This window comes from Elephas maximus, chromosome 24, assembly GCF_024166365.1.
Source record: "Elephas maximus indicus isolate mEleMax1 chromosome 24, mEleMax1 primary haplotype, whole genome shotgun sequence".
NCBI lineage: Eukaryota > Metazoa > Chordata > Mammalia > Proboscidea > Elephantidae > Elephas > Elephas maximus.
In genome coordinates, this window is record NC_064842.1 from 1,519,273 (window position 1) to 1,545,798 (window position 26,526).

At 40.6% G+C, this 26,526-nt stretch overlaps 1 protein-coding gene across 2 annotated transcripts in view; it reads left to right on the forward strand.

The window, feature by feature from the left end:
* FLVCR1 (FLVCR heme transporter 1) overlaps nt 1-25,863 on the forward strand; it is a 32,763-nt gene extending 6,900 nt beyond the window's left edge. Inside the window, exons 3-10 of one of the 2 annotated variants that reach the window (XM_049868354.1) lie at nt 12,771-12,911; nt 15,647-15,714; nt 16,160-16,263; nt 18,091-18,201; nt 18,861-18,966; nt 19,207-19,318; nt 22,326-22,390; nt 22,637-25,863. In XM_049868354.1, the coding sequence (XP_049724311.1) occupies nt 12,771-12,911; nt 15,647-15,714; nt 16,160-16,263; nt 18,091-18,201; nt 18,861-18,966; nt 19,207-19,318; nt 22,326-22,390; nt 22,637-22,711 (782 nt within the window). In that variant the 3' untranslated portion in view covers nt 22,712-25,863. The remainder of the gene's footprint in view (nt 1-12,770; nt 12,912-15,646; nt 15,715-16,159; nt 16,264-18,090; nt 18,202-18,860; nt 18,967-19,206; nt 19,319-22,325; nt 22,391-22,636) is intronic. The other variant, XM_049868355.1, reaches the window with a different exon arrangement.
* Nucleotides 25,864-26,526: the final 663 nt, after the last annotated feature.

Sequence of the window (26,526 nt, forward strand, 5' to 3'; positions counted from 1 at the left end):
AAATATGGAATATAGATTATATGCTTTTTGTATACCCTCCCATTGATCGTAGGAATTTAAAGCATGAAACGCCCTTTGGTCTGAATCCTTACGTATCTTCACATAAATTCTGGTTTTGCTTTTTCCTTTTAGTCTTTTTTAGTTGCTTGTATCTTTGGAAAAAGTGAAATAATAATATATACGTGTGGAAACCCTGGTGGAGCAGTAGTTAAGAGCTACGTCTGCTAACCAGAAGGTGAGCAGTTTGAATCCACCAGGTGCTCCTTGGAACCCTATGGGGCAGTTCTGCTCTGTCCTATAAGGTCGCTATGAGTCGAAATCGACTCGATAGCAGTGGGGTTTTTGGTTTTATATACGTGTGTGTATATATATGTATATTTGTGTGTGTATATATATCTTTGTATGTGTATATATAATATACATGTAAAAATCCATTGTTGTCGGGTGGATTCCAACTCATAGCATCCCTAAGATATATGTATATATCTGACACACACGTGTATATGTACGTTTAAACTTCTACAAATGTAAGATTTTTGTTTTGTCAAAGGAGGGGGGTGAAAAAACGATAATGGTAGGTGTGGCCTTTGGCAGATCACCTTGGGCTCTTTGAGGAATTGAAAGAGAGAGCTATTTATGTACTTACTCATGTATGCATGCATGTATGGGTAGAGCATAGACATGGAAATGGAAACAAAAAGAATGGAAAAAGATGTAGAGGAAATGGAATGAGGAATATGCCTTTGTCAAGTGTGCTTGGTGGGCTGTAGTTCTGATCTTACGGTACCAAACCTATTATAAGAGCAAGATAATATGCAATTGTAATATGGAGGTCTTAAGTAAAAAATCAGGACATTTAGACAGAAAATTTACTTACATTCTTCTTACCCAAGTATTTGCTATTGAGGAAAATTTGGATTAGTTTTAAAGTCCTTACTTACTTAAAGGTCCTTACTAAAGGTCTTTAGAGATAATCTCAATTCCCGCCTCTATATTCCATAATTACTTTGGAGTTTGCCCAAATTCTAATAAAATAATTTGGTTTTGGTGATGCTTTCTCAGCAGCCTGATATGCTAAACTGGTACTCAGTGGTCTCCTTGGAACCGTGTTCCAGGCTAAATAAGGCTCATGTCGATCCCACAGATGTTTGCTGAACAACCGTGATAGGCCAGGCACTATTCTAAGCCGAGTCCCCGGGTGGGGCAGACGGTTAGTGAGCTTGGCTACCAGCTGAAAGGTTGGAGGTTTGAATCCACCCGGAAGCACCTCAGAAGAAAGGCTTCTGAGAAATCAGCCACTGAAAACCCTGTGGAGCATAGTTCTACTCAGACACACGTGGTATCAACATGAGTTGGAATTGACTTGACGGCAACCGGTTTGGTTATTCTAGGCCCGGGAGAAACAAGAAGTGAGTGAAAGGAGCAGAAACCCCTTCCCTCATGGAGCTCACCTGCTGTTGTGCTCCATCTAGCATTTCTAGGAATTAACCCAAGCTTTCCACTGAATTCACTCTATGCCCCATTCTTGTTGGGAAAACTCTAGTATAGCCTCTAACATTTGATATGTGCCAGACATGCTCAAAGTCACATTGCATGTTGTAGCCCGTTCTGTCCCGACAACTCAATGGACTAGATACTGTTGTCATCATCCCTGTGTTACAGACACAGGATTTAAGTAAATTCAGGTAATTTGCCTGAGGTCAGAGTTAGTAAATACTGAGGTGGAGATTTGAACTTAGGCAGTCTAACTCTCTCTATATATGTATATATATGTGCACACACAGGTATGCGTCAGTTAACGTCCAACCCCATATACATCTGTGCACCCATGGGTTATAACAGAGTTCAGAAATTCAGATCTGAAGGGATGTAGAGGGTGCACTTTGCTAGAGATCTTATGTGTCTCCCACTAGCTCTCTGGAGCCTGCCTCCACCCCAGGGCCGGGGCGGCAGGGGAAGGGGTTAGCAGCGTCCATCCCCGGCTTCCTGTCCCACCATGGCCCCAGTCAGGTACCGTGTACATGCCACCAGGCTGCCAAGGGGAATGCTCCACTCGGCCCAGACACCCTGTGGGTGACACCTGGGCCCGAAGCCGCAGCTCAGCCCGCAGTGGCAGACAGATAATGGTCCAGGCTGCAGCAGTGGCGGATGGGGAAGGGAGCCAGTGGCCAGCCAGCTGGATGGTGAGTGCAAGCCAGGGCAGATGGGGGCTAGGCAAGGCTCTCACAGGGCCAGTGGCGATGGAGACAAAGCATTTGCTCTGTTGCTCGGTGTGGCAGCAGCAGCTCGGGTCCCAGGCAGACCTGTGAGCATCCTCTCTTTGGTATATAATATGGTGTTTGCACAATGCCTAAATCACATAATGTCCTATGTCATAGAATGTATCGTGGATGTTACGTGATGCATACCTGTATATAATTTTAATTTTTACTTAGGCTTATTTTTTGTTCCAATTCACATTCCTTTTGTGTAAGTGGCTTTGCTCTTATACTTGAAAGCTGTTCTTGTGCAGCAGAGCAGTGACCTGTATCACCTAACTCAAATGTATCTATTAACTTTCTTATCATTCTGATTTATTAAACTGACTGGGTGACAGAAATGAATACATTATAATGTAAGCAGTAATGGCAATCAGAATGCACCCACTCCTCACTTATCGACATGGTTAGGTTCCAAAGACCAGGTCATTATGCAGAAATCAGTGTTCTGTGAAAATGGAGGACGACCACATCAGATTACAAAATGGAAGATGACTACGTCATTACATAGCCGCCAAATTACATCACTACATAACTGCCAAACCACTGAGAATCATGGCCCAGCCAGGCTGACACATAACCTTGGCCATCACAGCTAGTGTTATTCTCCCCTCACTCCCCAGTGTTCATTACTGCCAGATGTATGTCGTTAATGTGCCAAATAGTCAGATAGTAGATTTTTTACTATTGTTATAAATTCAAGATGTTGGATAACGAGATAGTTGATAAGTGAGGACTAGGTATATTGATATCAGTGTGTTTAAACACAAGTGCATAACACGTGTGGATAATTTTACTTTTGATTCTTATATAGCAAGATATTTATATAGAGACTGCTATTGTGAACTTGTAACAGAAATACATTTTACTTAGTCTACAAGAAGTTCCAAATGCCTGAGACAGTCTTTGTGTTTTTTTTAAAAATAAACTTTCCTTAGAACAGACAGTATATTTTGTAGCACTCGATAATTACAAAAGTCTTTTATACGATTGTATCGTTTTTGACACCAGCTGCGTATCTGTAGTTCTCTCTCAGATGCTAGCCACCCAGAGCTGGGTCAGAGCTCACAAGATAAAAAGACACCATCCTTCGGACTGCCACATAGGCAGTCACCAGCTGCAAGTTGGGCGAGTCCACAGGACACCCACACTTCTGACTCACTGGCCACAAAATTCAGGGGTTTTCCTCTACCCCTTCAGGGTTGCAGCTGTAGGCTCAGGGGTTCCTGGCCCCCCTCACTTCTGACCTCTTGGCTCTACTCCTTTGGGTTCGATAATTTGCTGGAATGACTCCTAGAGCTCACAGAAATGCCATATTTACAGTTAATTGGAAAAGAGGATACAGATGAAGAGGCACATAGGAAGAGGTCTGGGGACTTCCCAGCATGAAGCTTCTATGTCCCAAAGGACTCCCTGCCCTCCTATATCCATCATTTTCTCTCGACAACCAGGAAGCCCATGGAGCTTCTGTGTCCAGAGCCTTTATTAGCATCATTAGGTAATCATGATTAATTGGGTCAGCTCCACGCCTTACCCTGAAGTTAGCTGCTACAAGGCCAAGTGGTGATCTTTCTGGTCAGGCCATTAGCACAAATCCTCAGGTGTGATTTAGATAGCAAAGGCACTTTAAATACTCAGGAAATTCCAAGGGTTTAGATTTATCTCAGGAACCAAGGACAAAGGCCAAATTATTTGAGGTAAAGTAAATCTTTACCCCGCGATGTATTACGTCATGTAATCCTCATAAAAATTTATTGTTCTTTTCATTTTATGGATGTGAATGCTAAAATGTAGAGACTTCCCTTAAAGTCATACAGTGAGATGAGTCAGAGCCAGGATTCAAACCTGTATTTGCCTTAATAAGTTAATATGTGTAATGCCTGCTTTAGTCACACAGGAGCAAATAATGAAATTGAAACATAATGTTGTAATCTGATTTCAGAAAGTAGAAGTGTTTCCAAAAAGCAGTTGATTTCCTGCTTACTCACCTTGGGAGAAATGTTTGATCGTGGTGCCCAAGAATCTTTTGGCTACTTATATGCCTAATGCCAGGAGTGGAGAATAACTGCTTTTTCAATAATTCACTACCGTGTTGGGACAAGGTTTTGGTGGGAGATAAGAGAAGTGGGTAGAAAGGACCTATTATTTTAATTTCAAAGGAGAAAGAAAACATTTCATCTCTTTAGGGTATGAGTGCAACTTAAGCAGTCGTAGATAGATGGCTTTTTTTCTCTTCTCTTTCTACACATAGACTGTCTAAAACCTAAAAGTGCAGAGAAACACCAAATATCGGTGTAACAGAATATGCTTATTTTGAGTAGATAGGATTCAATTTGGGCAGCATCAACCCAAACACAGCAGGAAGGCCCTCTGAAGAGGGGACAGTGAAGTTATGTTAATTCTCAGGAGATAGCTTCAAAACACATTCAGGGTTCTAGGGTAGGTCTGTTGTAGAAATGGAGTCACAAAGGACTAGCCATACACTGTCCAGTCCAACCCTGGGGCTCCTGTGCCTCCAGGCTGGCTGCGCATAGATCATTCTCTACAAGAGCCCAATGCCTAGGGCCAGACGGTCTCCCTAGGCTGCTGTTTGACTTGAAGGTGACTTTAGGAAAACTGTTTCTTAAAGGTTCAAGGTTCAAAAGGACCCCTAAGGGGCAGATGGCCTGAGTGGATCACGCCAGCTCCATGGACCCAGAAACCTGGATTCTAGGAGAATTAAAACTGTGTCTCGAGACTTGTAACCGACTTTACTGCAGCATATAGCTGGTAGATACAGGCTTGATTTTGCCCAAGAGGCAAAACTTGAGATTAAAAGATCACACTTGTATCCAGAAAATAAATCTAACAGAGTTGAGGATTAATAAGAATTGTTTCTATTTTGCATTTTAGTTCAGATCTGGGCCATTTAGACTTCTTATTTTTCCGTATTAAATAAAAACTTAAGTACTTGGTGACTGCCTCCTAAGCACACTTTTTACATTTGGAAACTTTGTTTTAGAGTTGTGTGAGTTCTGTATCACTGGTGTTAATAAAAAGAGATACTTCCTATCTAACTGAGATACAGAGACTTTCAGGAGTGAGAGGAGCAGAGAGGGCCAAAGGAAGAGGAGGAATGGCAACAACTTAAACGTTTATGTCTACAGTCTTCTACTCTAAGGATATGAAAAAGTAAATATTTACGAGTGATTGTCTCCTCTTGAATTAGTTGTAATACCTGTAAAATTAGAAATAAGATTTAGTGTAATAAGTTTTAGGTATAATGAACCAATGTTTGGTCAGCAAACAACCTTACTTTTAGCAGCAAACAGGAGAATTAGATTATCTCTGTATTACGTGGAAGTTATAAAGGTCATTTCTTGCTTTCTCAGTGATTCTCAAACCTTGCTGGGTGTTAATAGCATCTGGGGGATTTCTAGGCTCTCTCCTAGAGGTTCTGATTCATTAAGGCTTCTGTAGAATCTCAAAATCTGTATTCTTTTTAAATTCCTACGTGATTACTATGGACATCCAGACCTAGCCCATGTTCAAACACCAAAGCAGACTACCTTTGTTGGAAGAAAGAAATAGCTACTATTAAGAGAGAGAAATTGAGTCTAGTCTTCCAAAGCTATTGGAAATTGAATTTATCATATTTCACCAGTTCTAAGGTGTACATTTAGAAATTTTAGAAGTGTACAAATTTAGAAAGCATGCATCTGAAGCCGAGATGCCTTTAATAATCAGGGAGCCCTGGTTGCACAGTGGCTAAGAGCTACAGTGAGCTGCTAACCAAAAGGTCTGCAGTTTGAATCCACCAGCTGCTCCTTGGAAACCCTATGGGGCAGTTCCACTCTCTCCTATGGGTCGGTATGAGTCAGAATCAACTCTACAGCGACGGGTTTGGTAGTTTTTTAAAAAATAATCAATGGCATCTAACATCTGTGACAATTAGCTATACTTGCTAAGATCATTGAAAGCCAGCATCAGAGCATCTTGTTGTTAGGTGCCATTGAGTCAGTTCTGACTCATAGCAACCCTATGTACAACACAATGAAACACTGCCCTATCCTGCATCGTCCTCACAATTGTCGTTAAGCCTGAGCCCATTGTTGGAGCCACTGTGTCAGTCCATCTCATTGAGGGTTTTCCTGTTTTTCTCTGACCCTCTACTTTACCAAGCAGGATGTCCTTCTCTAGGGGCTGACCCCTCCTGATAACAAGTCCAAAGTATATGAGATGAAGTCTAGGCATCCTTGCTTCTAAGGAGCATTCTGGCTGTACTTCTTACCAAGAAAGATTTGTTCATTCTTCTGGCAGACCATGGTATATTCAATATTCTTCACCAACGCCATAATTCAAAGGCATCAATTCTTCTTCAGTCTCCCTCATTCATTGCCCAGCTTTTGCAGGCATATGAGGCAATTGCAAGTACCATGGCTTGACTCAGGTGCACGTTAGTCCTCAAAGTGACATCTTTGCTTTTTAACACTTTAAAGAGGTCTTTTGCAGCAGATTTGCCCAACGCACTGCATCATTTGATCTCTTAAGTGCTGCTTCCATGGGTGTTGATTGTGGATCCAAGTAAAATGAAATCCTTGATAACTTTAATATTGTCTGCATTTATCATGATGTTGGCTATTGGTCCAATTGTGAGGATTTTTGTTTTCTTTATGTTGAGGTGTAATCTGTACTGAAGGTCATCGAGTGCCGGCACTGGAGCATCTTAGATTCAGTAAAATACAGTATCTTCACTCTATTTTACTTAAAAAATTTGAGTCAATACTAAAGCTAGAGAGGAGGTGGGGCCAAGATGGCGGAGTTGTCAGATGCTTCCCGTGAACACTCTTACAACAAAGACCCGAAAGAACAAGTGAAGCGATTACATTTACGACAAGCTAGAAGCCCTGAACATCGAAGGCAAAGTTAGAAAATGGACTGAGGGGCAGGAGGAGGAAGAGACGGTTCAGAAGCGGAGAGGAGTTGCCGGACCTGAATTGCCAGGAACCCTCAGGCTGTGGTGGGCTGGTGGTAGCGCTTGGCCACAGTTTCCTCAGGGAGAAGCAGCCAGCGGCGCAGGCAACTGTTACCTCTGGAACCAGAGAGGAAGTGCGCTCTCGGCAAAAGCTAAGTGCTTGCGTATATTTTACCGCACCCCCAGCCCCGAAGCCAGCTTCAATGGCTGTCAATTTTCCTGGGCCCGAGATAGGTCCTGATGCGTGCCCTGAGCCATTCTCCTGACCTTGGAGAAGGAATACATTCACAATTGGGGAAAAGATAATCTGCCAGCTCCAGTAACCTGGGGAGCTCAGGACAGAAGCAGCTCCTGTCCAGGCATAAATGGTCCATGGGCTTTGAGTACCTTTCCCCCCTGCATGGACCTTTGTGGATCTATTTCAGGAGAATAGGCCCTTGTTGGCAGATTGCAACTGTTTCACTTGTGCAGTGGAGAGGTGGGTGTTTGATGTTTGACACCACTTTGCCTGTTAAACAGGGTCCTCAACTACCCACAGCAGGGGCCTAAGGACTGGTGGTTCCACTCAGGTCACCTAGTCACCCTCAACAGGATCCCAAGGATAACTGGTACCTCCCAGCTCCTACAACCAAAAGCATTGGGTGCCCGTGGTCCATCTGCAGAACCTGGCCTGCTGTGCGCTCTAGGGAACAGAGATGCGCTTTCCTCACAGACCATTGGGGGATGGTTCTCAGCCCCCTGCCTTGTTCAGAGTGTGACCCCCTGCTGCAACCAGATACTGCTACCTACACCAATCACCCCTACGCCTTTAAAACTGTAGGACAGAGCCTGTACCACACACTTAATGACCAACTACTTGGACACCTGAGCTGAATCCATACAAGAAAAGTGAATGGACTCCTAGGCTCATATACCTGGTAACAGCTCTAGCCATCTGGTGACAGGACGTTAGAGCTTCAAAGGTGAAAATAAGCTAGCTCACTCAAGCAACCTATTTGGAAGTATCAAAACAAAAAAAGCAAGAAGCTAGGCTATGGTAAGCAAACATAAAATAAACTAATACAATAACTTATAGATGGCAGAGAGAGAACAGTCAATATCAAATCACATAAAGAAGCAGACCATGATCGCTTCAACAAGCTCTTAAAGAATCAAGGGATCTTCTGGATGAAGGTGCTTTCCTGGAATTACTGGATGCAGAATACAAAACATTAATATACAGAACTCTTCAAGACATCAGGAATGAGATCAGACAATAACACAGAACAAGCCAAGGAATACACAGATAAAGCAGTTGAAGAAATTAAAAAGGTTATTCAAGAATGTAATGAAAAATTTAATAAGCTGCAAGAATCCATAGAGAGACAGCAATCAGAAATTCAGAAAATTAACGATAAAATTACAAAATTAGACAACTCAATAGAAAGTCAAAGGAGCAGAACTGAGCAAATGGAAGGCAGAATTCGTGAGACTGAAGATAAAGCACTTAAAAAAACCAAACCCAGTGCCATCAAATTGATTCTGACTCAGCGACCGTACAGGACAGAGTAGAACTGCCCCATAGAGTTTCCAAGGAGTGCCTGCTGGATTCGAACTGCCGACCCTTTGGTTAGCAGCTGTAGCACTTAACCACTATGCCACCAGGATTTCCATCCAGAAAACACAAAAATAATAAATGTTGGAGAGGTTGTGGAGAGACTGGAACACTTACACACTGCTGGTGGGAATGTAAAATGGTACAACCACTTTGGAAATCAATTTGGTGCTTCCTTAAAAACCTAGAAATAGAACTACCATATGATCCAGCAGTTTCACTCCTTTGAATATATCCTAGAGAAATAAGAGCCTTTACACGAACAGATATATGCACACTTGTGTTCATTGCAGCATTGTTTACAATAGCAAGAAGGTGGAAACAATCAAGGTGCCCATCAACAGACGAACGGATAAATTGTGGTATATTTACACGATGGAATACTATGCATGGATAAAGAACAATGATGAGCCCATGAAACATTTCATAACATGGAGGAATCTGGAAGGCATTATGCTGAATGAAATTAGTCAGTTGCAAAAGGACAAATACTGTGTGAGACCACTATTATAAGAACTAAAAAAATAGTTTACAGAGAGAAGAAAATATTCTTTGATGGTTACGAGAGTGGGGAGGGAGGGAGGGAGAGGGGTTTTCACTAATTAGATAGTAGATAACTATTTTAGGTGAAGCGAAAGATAACACACAACCCAGGACAGGTCAGTACAACTGGACTAAACCAAAAGCAAAGAAGTTTCCTGAATAAACTGAACGCTTCGAGGGCCAGTGTAGCAGGGGCAGGGGTTGGGGGACCATGTTTTCAGGGGACATGTAGGTCAATTGGCATAATAAAATCTATTAAGAAAACATTCTGCATCCCACTTTGGAGAGCGGTGTCTGGGGTCTTAAACGCTAGCAAGTGGCCATCCAAGATGCATCAGTTGGTCTTAACCCACCTGGAGCAAATGAATGAAGAACACCAAAGACACAAGGTAATTATGAGCCCAAGAGACAGAAAAGGCCACATAAATCAGAGACTACATCAGCCTGAGACCAGAAGAACTAGGTGGTGCCCAGCTACAACCTATGAGTGCCCTGACAGGGAACACAACAGAGAACCCCTGAGGGAGCAGGAGAGCAGTGGGATGCAGATCCCAAATTCTTGTAAAAAGACCAGACTTAATGGTCTGACTGAGACTAGAAGGACCCCAGAGGTCATGGTCCCCAGACCTTCTGTTGGCCCAAGACAGGAACCATTCCCAAAGCCAGCTCTTCAGGCAGAGATCAGACTGGACAATGGTTTGGAGAGGGATGCTGATGAGGAGTGAGTTTCTTGGATCAGGTGGACACTTGAGGCTATGTGGGCATCTCCTGTCTGGAGAAGGGATGAGAGGGCAGAGGGGGTCAGAAGCTGGCTGAATGGACACAAAAATAGAGTGGAGGGAAGGAATGTGCTGTCTCGTTAGAGGGAGAGCAACTAGGAGTATATAGCAAGGTGTGTGTAAGTTTTTGTGTGAGAGACTGATTTGGTTTGTAAACTTTCACTTGAAGCCCAATAAAATTTTTTTTAAAAAGGAGTAAATTACTAATACAGAGTCAAAAATACAAAAAGAAATTATGCATTTCAATTAGTTGAATGCACTTGCAGCCAGAATGATTTAGCAAGGGATAAAAATATCCTTAAATGCGAAAGTCCATCTCTCCTGAAAAAAATAAATACCCAGGCTGGTGACATAATAAAACATGAGGTTAAACACAAAAGCTGTACAAAACAAATACACCAAAAAGAAAAAATTTCACTTTTTCCTAGGTGATTTTCTTTGAAAGAAATAGCATGACTGTGCTTACTTGCTAGTTAGCTCTTGAATGATGGGTTTTGTTGCAGTCTTTTGACTTCAGTAACCTCCTGAAAAGTCCACAGCACCGAAATATATGCTCTGCAGTTGCCCTGGAAGAGCTCTCCCCTTTCAAATCTAATATGGTGTCATCCACTCGATTTACCTCCCGAGTTACATTGCGTTAGGTAGCTGATGAAGCCTCACGTGACGCCATCCATGATGCGCATTTGTTAGGGCCCTAGCTCCTGCGCTCGTTCGTTTCAGAGGACAACTCGGTCTCCTGCTGAACCAGTGGGGAAGTATGGCCCCATTCTGAGCGTGCTTTATGGATACAAAGCCTGATCGACTGCAGAGGTTACTGGTTGACTTTCCCCAATGAGGATTTTCTCTTTTTTAATTTTTATTGTGCTTTAAGTGAAAGTTTACAAATCAAGTCAGTCTCTCATATAAAAATTTATATACACCTTGCTATATACTCCTGGAAACCCTGGTGATGTAGTGGTTAAGTGCTACGGCTGCTAATCAAAGGGTCGTCAGTTCAAATCCACCAAGTGCTCCTTGGAAACTCTACGGGGCAGTTCTACGCTGTCTTATAGGGTCGCTATGAGTCAAAATCAACTCGACAGCACTGGGTTTGGTTTGGTATATACTCCTAGTTGCTCTCCCCCTAATGAGACAGCACACTCGCTGTCTTCACCCTGTGAGAGAACGCATCCATTCAGCCAGCTTCTGACTCTCTCCGCCTTCTCATTTCCCCTCCAGACAGGAGCTGCCCACATAGTCTCATGTATCTACTTGATCCAAGAAGCTCACTCTTCACCAGTATCATTGTCTATAGTCCAGTCCAATTCCTGTCTGAAGAGTTGCCTTTGGGAATGGTTCCTGTCTTAGGCCAACAGAAGGTGTGAGGACCATGACATCTGAGGTCCTTCTAGTCTCAGTCAGACCATAAAGTCTGGTCTTCCAACGAGAATTTGAGGTCTGCATCCCACTGCTCTCCTGTTCCCTCAGGGATTCTCTGTTGCTTTCCCTGTCAGGGCAGTCATCTGCTGTAGCCGGGCACCATCTAATTCTTCCGGTCCCAGGCTGATGTATTCTCTGGTTTATGTGCCCCTTTCTGTCTCCCCAAAGAGAATTTTAAGAAAAATGGACTGATATATTTCTTTTGCCAGTCTTAAAAGTACAGTTTGATTCCAATTTCAAGAAAACTACCTGTGAGAGTAAATTAACTGAAGAAAATTCTTCATCCAGACTCAAGCTATGCATGCTTCTTTGTATATACACACACACATAAATAAATGTATATACATAGTTACACAAATTCACCCATATAAAAAAATACTAAAGCTAGATTTTAATTTCTGACACACCAAATTTTAACTGTTTACTTCTTCTATCAGCCCACCTTGACTTCTGGCTACAGAAATCTTTCCCTAACTGTCTGTTGCAGGAAGTTGATAGATCTTTCCATGGCCACTAAAAGGGTGGTCTCTAAATGTCTGGGTGAGATAGCTGTGAAATCTCTCTCTGATTCCATAGAAATGGACAGGGCTAAAAAAGAGATCAGAAACCATACACCACACCTTTATGTTTCACGGCTTTTCCTCTACGTTTTCCACACACGGACAGAGTCAGTCAGCAGGAGAGACCTAGCTCTGCTCTGTGAGTTCACCCAGCCTTTTCAGTTCTAGAGGTATAATTGGATTAAATAATAAACTTTATACCAAATTTCAGAAGAAAATTGTTACTAACTCAAGACAGTCCTCTTAACAGTTCAATAATATATTGGCTTGCCCTTATCTGATGCTTATGTCTCATTAAAGATTGAAATGAATTTAGAAATGTAATTGTTGAGTACTTAATATAATAAAACTTAATATTGCTTAACTGAAACTAGATTAATCAGTTGGCAAAAGGTCACAGCATACTATTGATGGTTTTGTAGTTCGATTATGTAAATTGGCCAAATATCTGCGTTTTAGTCAGTTTCAGAAGGCTGAGGTGATAAGTCCAAACTTAGAAATCAGTGAGAATGGAAAGCCTCATCATAAAAAAACTTTCACTAGTTCTTTAAACTTAAATTGAATTCAGTCATCTCACTCTAAGAAAATACATATAGTTTATATAGATAGATAGGTAGATAGATTGGTAAGTATATTTAATTGCCTTTTTGTGTATGTTCCCAGCATTCAAAGAAAAGCCTCAGTGTCCTCCGAGTCAGGCTCAAGCAGCTCTCCGAGACAGTCCCCCTGAAGACTACTCCTATAAGAAATCAATAAGGAGCCTGTTTAAAAATCTTCCTTTTGTCCTTCTGTTGATCACTTACGGTAAGTGGTTTTATTTTGGCTTTGTTTGATGAGCCGTCCTTATAATCCTTTGAGCGTTGTGGATTCTTTTCATTTGGCCTAGTGCTTTGAACTTTAATTAATGAGATAGATTTGTTAACTATAACAATTATTATAGTGGATAGCAAGAACGGCTGCACAACTTGAATATAATCTATGTTACTGAACTGTACATGTAGAAATTGTTGAGATGGCATTTTTTTACGTATATTTTCACTACAATAAAAAATGTCATAATCAAAAGCTTAAATTTTGAACTAAGAATAAAACATTCAGGATGGATCTTCTTACACTTTTTTTCTGGTATGTTTTTAAAATAAAAAAATAGATCTGAAGTAGAAAAGTTCTGTCTTCTTTTGTGAGTTTTCACAGGTATTTTAGTCCCTTTACAAACCACAATGATTACTGTAAGCATGTGGAAATATCATCAATTCCTGTCTTTACCTTGTGTAAACTGGCATCTATTTTGACTATTCCATCAAAAGTAGAAAATCAGGAGGCCACCTTAACGTGTTCACTTCTCTTTTTTTTAATTCTTATCCTTCTAAGACCATTCACAATAGCTGGCGTTCTTCCTGACACTCTGGGTAGCCTTCACTGCAGGCACAGCACACCTGTTCTCCTGAGCTGTTGGACAGGTTAGGCTTTATTTCTCCTGCCGCCAGTGTTCACGTGAACCACCAACAGCCCTGCTCAGCCTTATCTGCCTTCAGGCGCTGACTCAGTGCTGTTCTCTTCTTTACTTTTTCAAATTTTTAATTGTTTTACCGGTTGTAGCAGATTTTGCCCTCACCTGAAGTCTTACCATTTTACCAGGGTTACTTCTTCTTTTTTGTTTTTTTAATGGAAATTGTCAAGCACAAAAGGAGAACGTTTAGTATAATGACCTATGTACCCACCATCACCCAGCCTCAACAATTTTCAACATTTTGCCGTTTTTGCCTTATCTAGTCCTCCTACTTTTTTTCCTGAGATATTTTAAAAGCAAATCCTAGGTGATATGCCATCTCATCCTTGAATACGTCAGCATGCCAGAGTTACTTTTCTGAATTTCGCTGGTTACTGCACAGGTTAGCTTCAACCTAAAACACAGGACGCGTTAGTGGAGAAAACGCAGCAGCTCCCTGTTGTCTGTTAGAGCGGATGCATTTCTTTGTCCTATCGCTAAGGCGGCTCTTTCCCACCACTCCTTCCTCCCTCACTGTTCCCAACACAACCTCTTTCAGGCCCATTGATGACCACCCCCATCACAGACACACACACTTAGACACAGACGTGGCTTCTCATGCATGTGCATGGTCTGTTCTGGTCCCTGTAACTCTGTGCCATTATTTATTTCACCTGAACATTCTCCTCCTATTTTCCTCAACCAATGCCCTAAGAGCTAGCTGAAGGTGAACCTCACGTGTTGTTCACTTGGAAGGTTATACAGAAGCAAAAACTAATGAACTGGAGGTAGTATGTATCAAACCAAACCCACTGCCGTTGAGTTGATTCCAACTTATAGCAACCCTATAGGACAGAATAGAAACGCCCCATATAGTTTCCAAGGAGCGCCTGGTGGATTCGAACTGCCGACCTCTGTGGTTAGCAGCTGTAGTACTCAACCACTGCGCCACTAGGGTTTCTGGTAGATGTATCAGCATGCGTAAATCTCAAAGCCATACCATTGAGTAAAGACAGAAAGTTGCAGATGGTGTAAATAATGTATTATTTATATGAAGTTTAAAGCCATGCTGAATAATTCCAATTATTGTTTATGAGTATGTAATGTGTAGATAGATAGATGAAGGCCAATGTCAGGATAGGGGTTACCTCTGGGAAGGGAGAAGAACAGGATTGGGAAAGCTCTGAAGCGAACAGAGCACAACTTTGACATTTGCAAAGCTGGCTGATGAGTAAGGGTATTTGTTTTATTATTCTCTATGCCATTTTGTATATATGAAACATTGAATAATGGAGAGAGAGAAATAATAAACTTAAGTCTCACCTAGGCTGAGAGACTTACCTAAAGTCAAATGATATGTTCAAGAAAAAGCCAGGGTTCAAAAGCTAGTCTTATGATTCCTGATAGCCATCTATCTTTATTTTTAATTACTCTTTAATTAATATTGTCTTACTAATTGCCTTGTAAGATCTTTGATGCAGAGGTAAGTTGCCTGAAGCAGGGAACTTATTTTATGCTTTCAGCATCTTATAGGTGCTCAATAAACAATCCATTGCCTGATTGATTGTTATATACTGTGCTAGGTGTGGGGATATGATTCATGCAGATATATCCAAATCTAAATGATAATGAGTGGTGTTATGGCAGAATTCTACTATCATAATCTCTAGTAAATTGAGGTGTTAAATTGATTAGTCCGCACTCTGAAAGAAAGCGACAACAGGTCTTAGTTTGTGAACTGTCTGACACATCCTGTGCTGTTGAGTTGATTCCGACTCAGGGTGACCCCGTGAGACAGAACAGAGCTCTGCTGCATAGGGTTTTCTTGGCTGTAATCTGTATGGAAGCAGATCGCCAGGGCTTTTCTTCTGCGGTGCCACTGAGTGAGTTCGAACCACCAACCTTTTGGTTGCCAGCCGAGTGCAAACTGTTAGTGCCACCCAGGGACTTGTGCGAGACGTGTTATATTTTTACAGTTGTCACACGGTACTCCACATTGTTTTGTGAACTGGTAAATGGTAAACTTACAGTTTTCTCTTTATTATTGTAGGTATCATGACTGGGGCATTCTATTCAGTCTCAACACTATTAAATCAAATGATATTGACACATTATCAGGTAAGCTGCTGCCCGCATTGTGTGGCATGTCTGGCCAAGAATGTTGCTTTATTGATAGAACTTCTATTACCATGATCATACAACTCAGGGTTCCAATCCTGTGCCTGTAAAACATTTACATTTGTTTTAACTGAGAAAACGTTTAATCCAATAATAAAGTACACGACATAGAAAGCAGATGTTATTGTTGTGACAATATGGTGTTGCTAATTATATGAAAAAAAGACAAAGAAAAGTTTTTAAGGAATACCCAAACAAATGTAAAGAAGTAAATACCAGGCACCTGCTGACACTGTTTACTTAATTTTTCATTACAGTATTATATCGTGTGCTTAATTTTATCTGATTATTGCCCTTGAGTATGCAAAGGTATGTTATGACTATGCTAAAGATCTATTTGAGTTAGAGGAAATTTCTGGTTAATTTTTATGAAAATTGTTCTAAGGGTGAAGAAGTGAATGCTGGAAGGATCGGGCTAACACTGGTGGTAGCTGGCATGGTGGGTTCCATTATTTGTGGCTTATGGCTGGATTATACCAAAACTTACAAGTAAGTATGAGACGATAAATGGATGGTGCCCAGAGGTGCTGATTTTAAAGGAAAACTTGCTAATTGTTTTCAGAAACTTGTAAAGTATTATTTTTATTAAAGGCTTGGACTCTAGACACTCTTGGGCTCCCTTCACTAGTGTACAGTTTTTCTTAATTTATTTTACTGGCCATGTTTACTTCAACTCTGGGAATCTGGATGTCTTATGAACATCTTTCCCTCTAACTCATACACACTTTTGGAAGGGATTGTTTCTGTCCTAAAAAGAGCCCTTTCTGAGAAACATTTGACTTTTTTGCGTGTGTCTGGTAAAAAAAAAATATATATATATAAAAATATATATATATACACACACACAAGGAAACCCTGGTCGTCAGTTTGAATCCACCAGGTGCTCCTTGGAACCCTATGGAGCAGTTCTACTCTGTCCTATAGGGTTGCTATGAGTTGCAATCAACTCGACAGCAATGGGTTAGAATATATACATATGTATATATACATACACACACATATATATAAAACAAAACATTTGCCATTTCAACATTTTTTTACACAGACAATCTAATAATATGAATTAGGTTCGTCATGTTCTGTAGCCATCATCTCTGTCCATTTCCATCACCCTTAGCAGACGCGGAGTGCTCCCCAAGCAGTGAGCCCCTCTTTCCCCTTCCCTCCCACCCCTGGAAACCACTGATAAATTTAAGGCTCTGTACATTTGCCTGTTCTAGATATTTTATGTGGATCGTATAATATTTGTCCTCTGTGGCTGATTTATTTCACTCGGCATGGTGTTTTCAAGGTTCGTCTGTGTTGTGGCGTTGGGGCCTCGTTTCTGTTTATGGTGGAGCAGTGTTCCATTGCATGTGTTTACCACACTGTGTTCACCCATTTGTCTGTTGAAGGACGTTTAGGCAGTTTCCATCTTTAGGCTTTTGTGAAGAGTGCTGCAGTGAACACCAGTGTGTCTACCTGTTTGTGTTCCTGCTTTCACTTCTTTGGGGTACATACCTAGGAGTGGAATTGATGGGTCATGTGATAATTTCATATTTACCTTTTTGGGGAACCTCTGAACTACTTCCACGGTGGCTGTACCATTTTATGTCCCACCAGCAGTGGGTGTGGATTCTGATTTGTCCACATCCTTGCCAACACCTGTTTTTTTTCCTTTTTTTTTTTGTTTTAAATCATAGCCATCTTAGTGGGGGTGCAGTGATATTTCATCATGGTTTTGATTTGCATTTCCCTAATGACAAATGGAAGTCCCTGGGTGGTACAAACAGTTTGCATTTGACTATTATTCTAAAGGTTGGTGATTTGAACCCACCCAGGGGTGCTGTGGAAGGAAGACCTGGTGATCTGCTTCCTTATATATTACAGCCAAGAAACCCTGTTTTGCAGTTCTACTGTGTAACGCATGGGGTTGTTATGAGTTGGGATCAACCTGACTGCAGCTGGCTTTTTTTTTTTTCTTCTTCTTTTTTAATCACTAATGACATTGACTATCTTTTCGTTTGTTTCCTGGCCTCTGTGTTTCTTCTTTGGTGAAATGACTGTTCAAGTCCTTTGCTCATTTTTAATTGGGTTGTTTGTCTTTCTGTTGTTAAGCTGTAGGAGTTCTTTATATATTCTGGATATTAAACTTTTATCTGGTACATAGTTGCCAAAAATTTTCTCTCAATCTGTAGGTTATTTTTCATTGATAAGAAAATATCAGTTGTGAAAGCCAAAGAATTTATTACTGTCCGGGTAGACGGTAGCTAGCCAAATGATTTTTATATGCCTGGGAGATTCAAAATACTAACAATTTTGTTGTTTTTGTTTTAGACAGACTACCCTGATAGTTTACATTTTGTCTTTTGTTGGAATGGTTGTATTCACATTGACACTAGACCTTGGACACCTCCTCATTGTGTTTGTTACTGGAGGGGCGCTCGGGTAAGCATCACATGTCCGGGAGGAAGCACTGCCTGGTGGTGTCATTCTAAGTGTTGTTACTGCGGTGTTTAATTTTTTTAAGTTCATCTAAAGGTTTTTTAATATTTTCAACTTTGAAGGATCTGCCCTGTGCATGTAAGTGTGCAATTCTTTATAAATATACAAAAATAGCTTTACATTGTTTTTTGGTATACTGGAAGTGAAAAATAGACTTTGTTTAACTATGGTAACTTTATTTCATTAGAGAGACGATTCACTTATAAAACTAGAGATAAATTTTTCCCAGAAAAAAAAGGTAGGAATTATTTTGCTTCCCTATGCCTGTGACATTGGGCTGATTGGTCAATAATAAGTCTTAATTTCACACATCAAAAAAAAAAACCAAACCTGTTGCTGTTGAGTCAATTCCGACTCATAGCGACCCTCTAGGACAGAGTAGAACTGCCCCATAGAGTTTCCGAGGAGCGCGTGGTGGATTCAAACTGCCCACCTTTTGGTTAGCAGCTGTAGCGCTTAACCACTGCACCACCAGGGTTTCCTAATTTCACATAGCAACTTCAAATATTCATTATTTGATCTTTAGAATAGTTCTGAGAGGCAGAATGATTGCATCGATGTGTGATATTGTCCTATTGGTAATTCTGGATTTATTTTCCTAGTTTCTTCATGACTGGCTACCTTCCCTTGGGTTTTGAATTTGCTGTTGAAATCACTTACCCTGAGTCTGAAGGCACTTCATCCGGTCTTCTTAATGCGGCTGCCCAGGTAACCCTCTGGTTCCCCTCAAACCTGCGATGATTAGAACATTTACCAGGTATTCAAGTAGAAGCCTGAGGAAATGGATAGTGAGTTTGACTATAGTTTTTGTTTTAACAGTTCTGCCTTTCAATGAATGCATTTTGATGCCAAATCAAATGAATAAAATTAGTTAAGAAACGTTCTGGGAAAACCTTTACCCTTGTTTTAAAGACGCAGACTTAATAAAGATCATTTCTCTAATTTTAGATATTTGGAATTCTGTTTACGTTGGCTCAAGGCAAACTCATATCAGACTATGGTCCTCTGGCAGGGAACATTTTCCTCTGTGCCTGGATATTTGTTGGCATCATTTTAACAGGTAAACTGGCGTGTCCTCATGGCAGAAGCACCGGTCTCTGTTGTCTGTATGTTTAATTTTTGGATGTGTTACTCCTCAATGGCTTGGCAGAACTCGGGGAAAGGAGGTATAAAAAATGAGGTAAAAAGTAGGCTATTGTTTGTTTTCTTCTAAGGATCTGAATGTGTTCATTCATTTTGCAGGTTTCAAATTCAATATAGTTACTATGCATGGAAAACAAAACCCCTGTAACAAGGGTCAGTGAAGACCTGGCCTTAAATTCTGATTCTGCTACTTAACCGCTATGCGACTTTACACAAGCCACTTAACCTCTCAAATCTCACTTTCCTCATTTATGTGATGAGATATTAGAAAGCTGGTCTTACCAGATGTGTTGAGCCCAAAGTTCATTATTGGTTACCAGAGGAGGGAGGGGCAGGCAGGTGTGGTTGGTTAGGGGGCACTGAGCTTCTGTTCAGGGGGAGGGAAAACTTTGGAAACAGGTCGTGGTGATGGTGCTACAACACGACGAACGTAGTTACTGTCACTGAGTTGTACACAGGAAAACGTTGAAGTGGCAGATGTTTATATGTGCATGCATATATATTTGCCACAATAAAAAAAGTTATACAAAAAAAGGATAGCTTGAAAAAAAGCCTGCCTTATAAGGTTGCTCAGAAACCCTGGTGGTATAGCGGTTAAGTACTACAGCTGCTAACCACAGAGGTCAGCAGTTTGAACCTAACAGGCCCCCTTGGAAACTATGGGGCAGTTCTACTCTGTCCTGTAGGGTCGCTATGAGTCAGAATTGACTCGATGGCAGCGGGTTTGGTTTGGTTCGGTTTTATAAGGTTGCTTTGAGGATTAACTGAGATGGCTTCTGAAAAGCTCCTATATAGCATCTGGCAGCTAGAAAATGTCTAATACGTGTTAGTGATTATTAGCTTGTGGTGGTGGGGCTATGAAGTTAACTGGTGGTGGTGGAAATAGCACGTGGAATGGTTAGCCAGTTCTTACCTTTCCAAGGTATGATCAGAATAGACACGGACAGGAAGGAGAGCAGTGTCCACTCTGCAGACAAAGAGCATGTAAAAGAACCTTTAACCCTCATCTGTTCATGCGCGTGGGTGCAAAAAAGAGCCTTTAACCCTCATTTGTTCATGCGCGTGGGTGCAGAAATGGATTTGGAAGGAGGACGTGTGTCTACATTGTTTCCAGGCCCCTGTTGGCTTCCCCTGTAATTTCACTTTGTTGATTTCTTTCAGCATCCCCTTACCAACATATGTGTTGGAAGAGGGATTATTTCTGTAATCTGGTTACAACTTAATTCAAGGACAAGATTAGTCCAAAGGATTAATGGACCACATTTACCACGGCCTCCACCAGACTGAGTCCAGCACAACTAGATGGTGCCTGGCTACTATCACTAACTGCTCTGACAAGGATCACAATAGTGGGTCCCAGACAGAGTTGGAGAAAAATGTAGAACAAAATTCTAACTCAAAAAGAAAGACCAGACTTACTGGCCTGACAGGGACTAGAGAAACCCCGAGAGTATGGTCCCCAGACACCCTTTTAGCTCAGTAATTAAGTCACTTCTGAGGTTCACCCCTCAGCCAAAGATTAGATGGGCCCATAAAACAAAATGAGACTAAAGGGGGACACCAGCCCAGAGGCAAGGACTAAAAGGCAGGAGGAGGACAAGCAAGCTGGTAATAGGGAACCCAAGGTTGAGAAGGGAGAGCTTTGACATGAGGTGGGGTTGTTAACCAATGTCATAAAGCAATATGTGTACTGTTTAATGAGAAGCTAGCTTATTCTGTAAACCTTCATCTAAAGTAAAATAATAAAAAGTAAATAGAAAAAAATTTTAAAATGTCAACTAGCATCTTTCATACGTTAGAGAGCTTGGAGAACTTATAGCCAGCATTCATTTGTACAGCCCAAGGAAAGGGGGCTGGGAGATTCCTGAGGTGGCATGAAGGCGTGCCTTTTCTGTTTTACACTCTTCCCTAGACTTGCTGTGTGTTTTCGTTTTGACACAGGAATCACCCTTTAAATGCTGTGCATTTTACTTTTCAAATAATGACAGCCCTCAGTGAAGAGTTATTGTGTCCATGGAAATATGTTGTTGATAATACCATTCATGTTGTTTCTAAGAATCTACATATAATGTTAGTGCTAAAGAAATACACATTTCCCCTATATAAAAAATTAGCAAGTAGCATCTTGCGTATGCCGTATTATACAACATTGTAGAGCTGATCAACCAATGGCAATTGTTGCTGGAACTTGAAGCATAGAGTTCCAATATGCCACTGCTTTTAAATCTGATTCTATTACACAACGTCACCAGTTCCTTTAAAATCATTTTAACATTCAGAAAGGCCGTATTTACATATATCCACTTAGCCTAGCATAAATATCTGCATTTCTAAAATACTGATGTCAGTGCTGACTCATGGCAACATGACTTGGGTGTCAGAATAGAATGTGCTCTGTAGGGTTTTCAGTGCTTGGTTTTTCAGCAGTAGATCGCCAAGCCTTTCTTCCAAGGTGCCTCTGGGTGGACTCAAACTCCAACTTTCCGGATACCAGCCAAGAGCATTAACCATTTGCACCACCCAGGGTCTCCAGTTAAAGGCTCGTTGGTGTTTGTTGCCGTCGAGTCAATTCTGAATCATGGTGACCCCCTGTGTGCAGAGTAGAGCTGCTCCATAGAGTTTTCAAGGCTGTGACCTTTGGGAGGCAGGTCACCAGACTATCTTCGAAGGCACCTCTGGGTGGGTTTGAACCAGCAGCTTTTTGGCTAGTAGTCAAGTGCTTAAACGTTTGCGGAACACAGGGACTCCTTGTTAATGGCTTAGCGAGGTACTATATATTTGTTTTCTGGTACGAGGATGCTGTTGAATATCATGGTACTGTAGTATGTTGAATTTGGCAGTATCTAGAAAGACTCTGCACTACTCAGAGAGAAGTGTATTCACATAATCTATATGGTAACTCCATTGATGCTTCTTTGTTTCAGCATTAATCAAGTCTGATCTGAGAAGACACAGTATAAATATAGGAATTAAAAATGATATTAAAGCTGTAAGTAAAGTTTTATGATTCTATTATTGAGATTCTATTATATTATAATTAAAATATTGAATTTTTATGATTATGTATTGATAATATTTATATTATTATTAAAATAATTTTATATTATTACGTATAGAATAAGTATGAAATCAGGTTATCTTGTCAACTGTTTTGCTTTTTCCTGAGTCAGCCATTGATATAATAATTGCATATGCCAGATACTATAAACGTTTTATCTTCTGATTGTTTTTACAGTTGCCTGTTGACAGTCCCACAGATCAAGAACCAAAAGCTGTTATGTTGTCCAAGCAGTCAGAATCAGCAATTTGAGATGAAAAGGAAAAGCTAAATAATGTCCAAATATCATGCGATAACTGGGATACAATGGAATGATCCTTGGGGAAATATGTGAGCAGTGAGGCTTGGTGTAGATCATGGGGAGTGGACACGTACTTGACTATTACTAGATGAACTCCAGGTGCACCATGACTTTTGGTAAAGCATATAACATCTTAAAAAAAAAAAAAATCTTAACACTACCATTTATCTGATGAATGTCCCATTTTTAGTTTTATATTGTCTGTCTGAAAGTAAGCTTCACATTTGTTTTTTAAAAATAGGTGTTTTTTTTTTTTTTGCAGAAAACAGAAGCTTAGAGTCTTTCTAAATTGATGAGGGTCTATTCCCCTTAACCCTTTATGAGTAATGGGATATATGTTCACCCACCTACATTTTCTGCCTCTCAGTTTTCTTGGGAAGTTGCTTTCCCATTTTCAATGCATGCTGCCATCTGGTGGGGGGACCTGTATAACTGATTGAAACTGAAGAAATGGGTGTGTGCCACAAATTACCGTTTTTACAGAATACTGTATTAGGTGGTGCACACTGGAAGTGTGATTGTGCAAAACTTTTGTCTCTTTTGGTTTTTTTTTTTTTTTTTACAGTGAAATAAGCCTGTGTGTTATTTGGAAGTTGCATTTCTCATCCCACCATCCTACCTTCAGATCCAGGGGGACCGTATGTGTCCTGCTTAATCGCATGTAATCCTACTCCTGTGGTGCAGAGGGGCATGTATGTTCCCACATAGTGTTATTCAAAAGTCACATTACCTACCAAAAATTCAGACAACACTCAGTGATTCAGCATGCATTCCATTAATGAAAAAGCAAAAATCAACAACATTTTACAAGCAGAAAATAATTCATTCATGAAACAGTGTCATGTAGGAGTACATGCTGTTTATATATAAAACTATTTAATGGAACCAAATATACAGTATATTCCTAATTGGCTACTTTTCCATGTGCTGACCACCCGCCTCAGCACATGAATACGATATAACGACATGATGCTAGTAACCCACCAAACGGCAGTTTCAGGGTCACACTAGCAGATGACCTCTAAGATTGTTTCCATTTCTTACATTCTTGTTACAAAAGGCTTTGTAACAACAGGTACTGTCTATGGCCACAAGATAGTTTTTCTCTGTTAAAGAGAAAAAGATGACTATTCTGGGTACCAATTGACTTTGATCTTGGAGTTATGATGTAGCTAATAAAAGGAACCCACGCACTGGCTCATTTATCTTGAGTTCTTCTTTCCGCTGCTTTTTTATCATGGTAGCAATGCTGCACAATATTTTTTCACTCCAACTTGACATAGAGCAATTTTGTACCCATTGCCTTTTTTTAAATACATAAATTTCTAGTAAAATGTCATCATATATGTTACTGACTTTTTAACAGTTTTCTGAACCACACGCTATACTTTTGTCTTAAAGATTATTGAGATTAAAAACAAACAAGCAAAAATCTAGTAATTTTGGGAGTCTCTGGGTGGCCCCAACAGTTAAGCATTCGACTACTAGCTAAAAGATTGGTTGTTTGAGCCCTCCCAGAGGTACCTTGGAAAACAGGCCTGGCGATCTGCTTCTAAAAGGTCACAGCCTTGAAAACCCTATGGCATGCAGTTCTACTCTTCATACATGGGGTCGCCATGAGTCAGAATCAACTGAGCATCAACTGGTGGTATGGTAACTTCAGATAGCCTGGATGTTCCCATTTAATAGAGCCATCTTGAAATGCTAACTGTTCGAAATCTGCAGTGTCATTTTTTATGACCATTTTCTTCTGAGGAATAGTATACCCAGTGATGTGCTCCATCAGTACTTGGGGGAGTGGATTCTTTCTTTCACCACAGACTACAAAGTCACCATAGTGTTGGGACAGCCTGCTCACTTAGATGCTCAGGGAAAGGAGAAGAAGGCCAGACGTGTTTCCACAGTGCCTACCTCTGCCTTTGTGCACACTGAGAACTTAAGTGTTGTTGATATCCTGACTCTCTTAAGCTGATAGGGACTATCTCTAGAGTAATGACGTTGAACTGCCATGATGTTTATGTTATGTCCACACACGCACACAAAGGCTGATCAGACAATGAATGCCCTTGAAGCGAATTAATAATTCTGATGTTGGCAGAGTATGTGCATTGATTTATGTTGAGACTATAATGTTCTGTGTAATTGAATGACAATAAGTTGTGTAGAATCTGGTCCTGAGAATGTGCTACTAGAAGAACTTAATTGTGCGTCAGGAATTCTGAGTCCATGTCCTAGACCTCTTTCTGGTTGTCCCTTAACCCCCAGACAAGTCATTGAGCCTCTCTGGACAGCGTTTTCCTCATCCATATAATGAATGTGTTTAATTTGATCTCAAATTTTTTTTTTTTTAATCTTAACTGCCATTCATCAAGGGGTAGACCAAGTCATGTTACCACAGGAACTTAAATCTAGCTAGAGAAAAATCCCCTGAGCAAGTCCGTTGTACCCACAAAACGAGTCATACTTTCAATCTCGTTCAGCCTTTTTATTCAGTTGCTGAGAGCTCAGGCAGAATGTGTCCAAGAATTGCACTTTTTTGGCATTTACACCACGGGTCTTATGGCCAAAAATATATTTTAAGGTTCCTCCCAAAATAATCGTGTTTTTATTTTTGAACTCTCAATGTTGTTTAAAATAATCGTGTGCTTGTTGAATTCCTGACACTTTGCAAATCACAGATAAAAACCTGAATACTGGTTTTCTGAAAAGCATACACATATGTTATGCATACATTTCTTTATTGACTAGAAAAGAGGTGAAATAATGTGGCAAAATGCAAGACCAGCTGGTGGTGTTCCTGCCTTTTGAGTTGGAGTTGTCTATAACGCGCCAAACAAGAACATGACGTCACTCTGTTTCATGTCTTTGGAAGATGGAGTTGCTGTCGTCACTGTGTAAATTTTTGTAAAATGGTTCTAGGAAAGAAACTGGATGCTTCCAAAAAGCATTGCATTTATAAATATTGCAAGTATAGCTTTTGCCTTTTGAGAACCTTGGAGAAATGTCTTTAAAAATAAAGATTTTGTGTAAATTCTGATTATTTCCAGAAGAATGCTTTTCTGGCTTAAGTCTTTTTTTGTGTGTGTGTATTCTAATTTTTGCCCTTTGTACTGTTTATCTGATTGTCCTTCAGTAGTTCAAAGTTGAAATAAATTTATTTTTTTAATGTTAATTTAGCCTGACTTTTTTTTAAAAGTTCTGATATTTAGGTAGACATGGGGAGGGAAAGGGATCATGAGATTTCAGAATGTGCCAAGGAGGTAGAGAGCCTGGCCCTGTGAAGCTCAGGGAAACAAAGTCCACCAAAGACAGGGCGGAAACAGCAAAGCTGTTGTTAGCTGCTACATTCGGCCTCAGGCTACATGGAGACCCCCTGTCCAACGGAGTTGGACTGTTGTGATTCACAAGGTTTTAGTGGCTGATTTTTGGAAACAGATTGCCAGGACTTTCTTTCAGAACAGCAAAGTGGAAGAGCTTAATCTCTCCCTACTTTGGTGCCTGCCTCCTCCTAAGGGCTAATTCCTATGGAACCCTATACACTCAGCTTCAGACCTTCTCTACTCTCCTCCCAGTAGAATGTGCCTCTATAGTACTGTGGTGCTTATTTTTTTTTTTTCAATTGTACTTTAGATGAAAGTTTACAGAGCAAACTAGTTTCTCATTAAGCAATTAATACACATATTATTTTGTGGCATTGATTGCCAACCCCACGACATGTCAAAACTCCCATTCTCGACCTTTGGTTCCCTATTACCAGCTTTCCTGT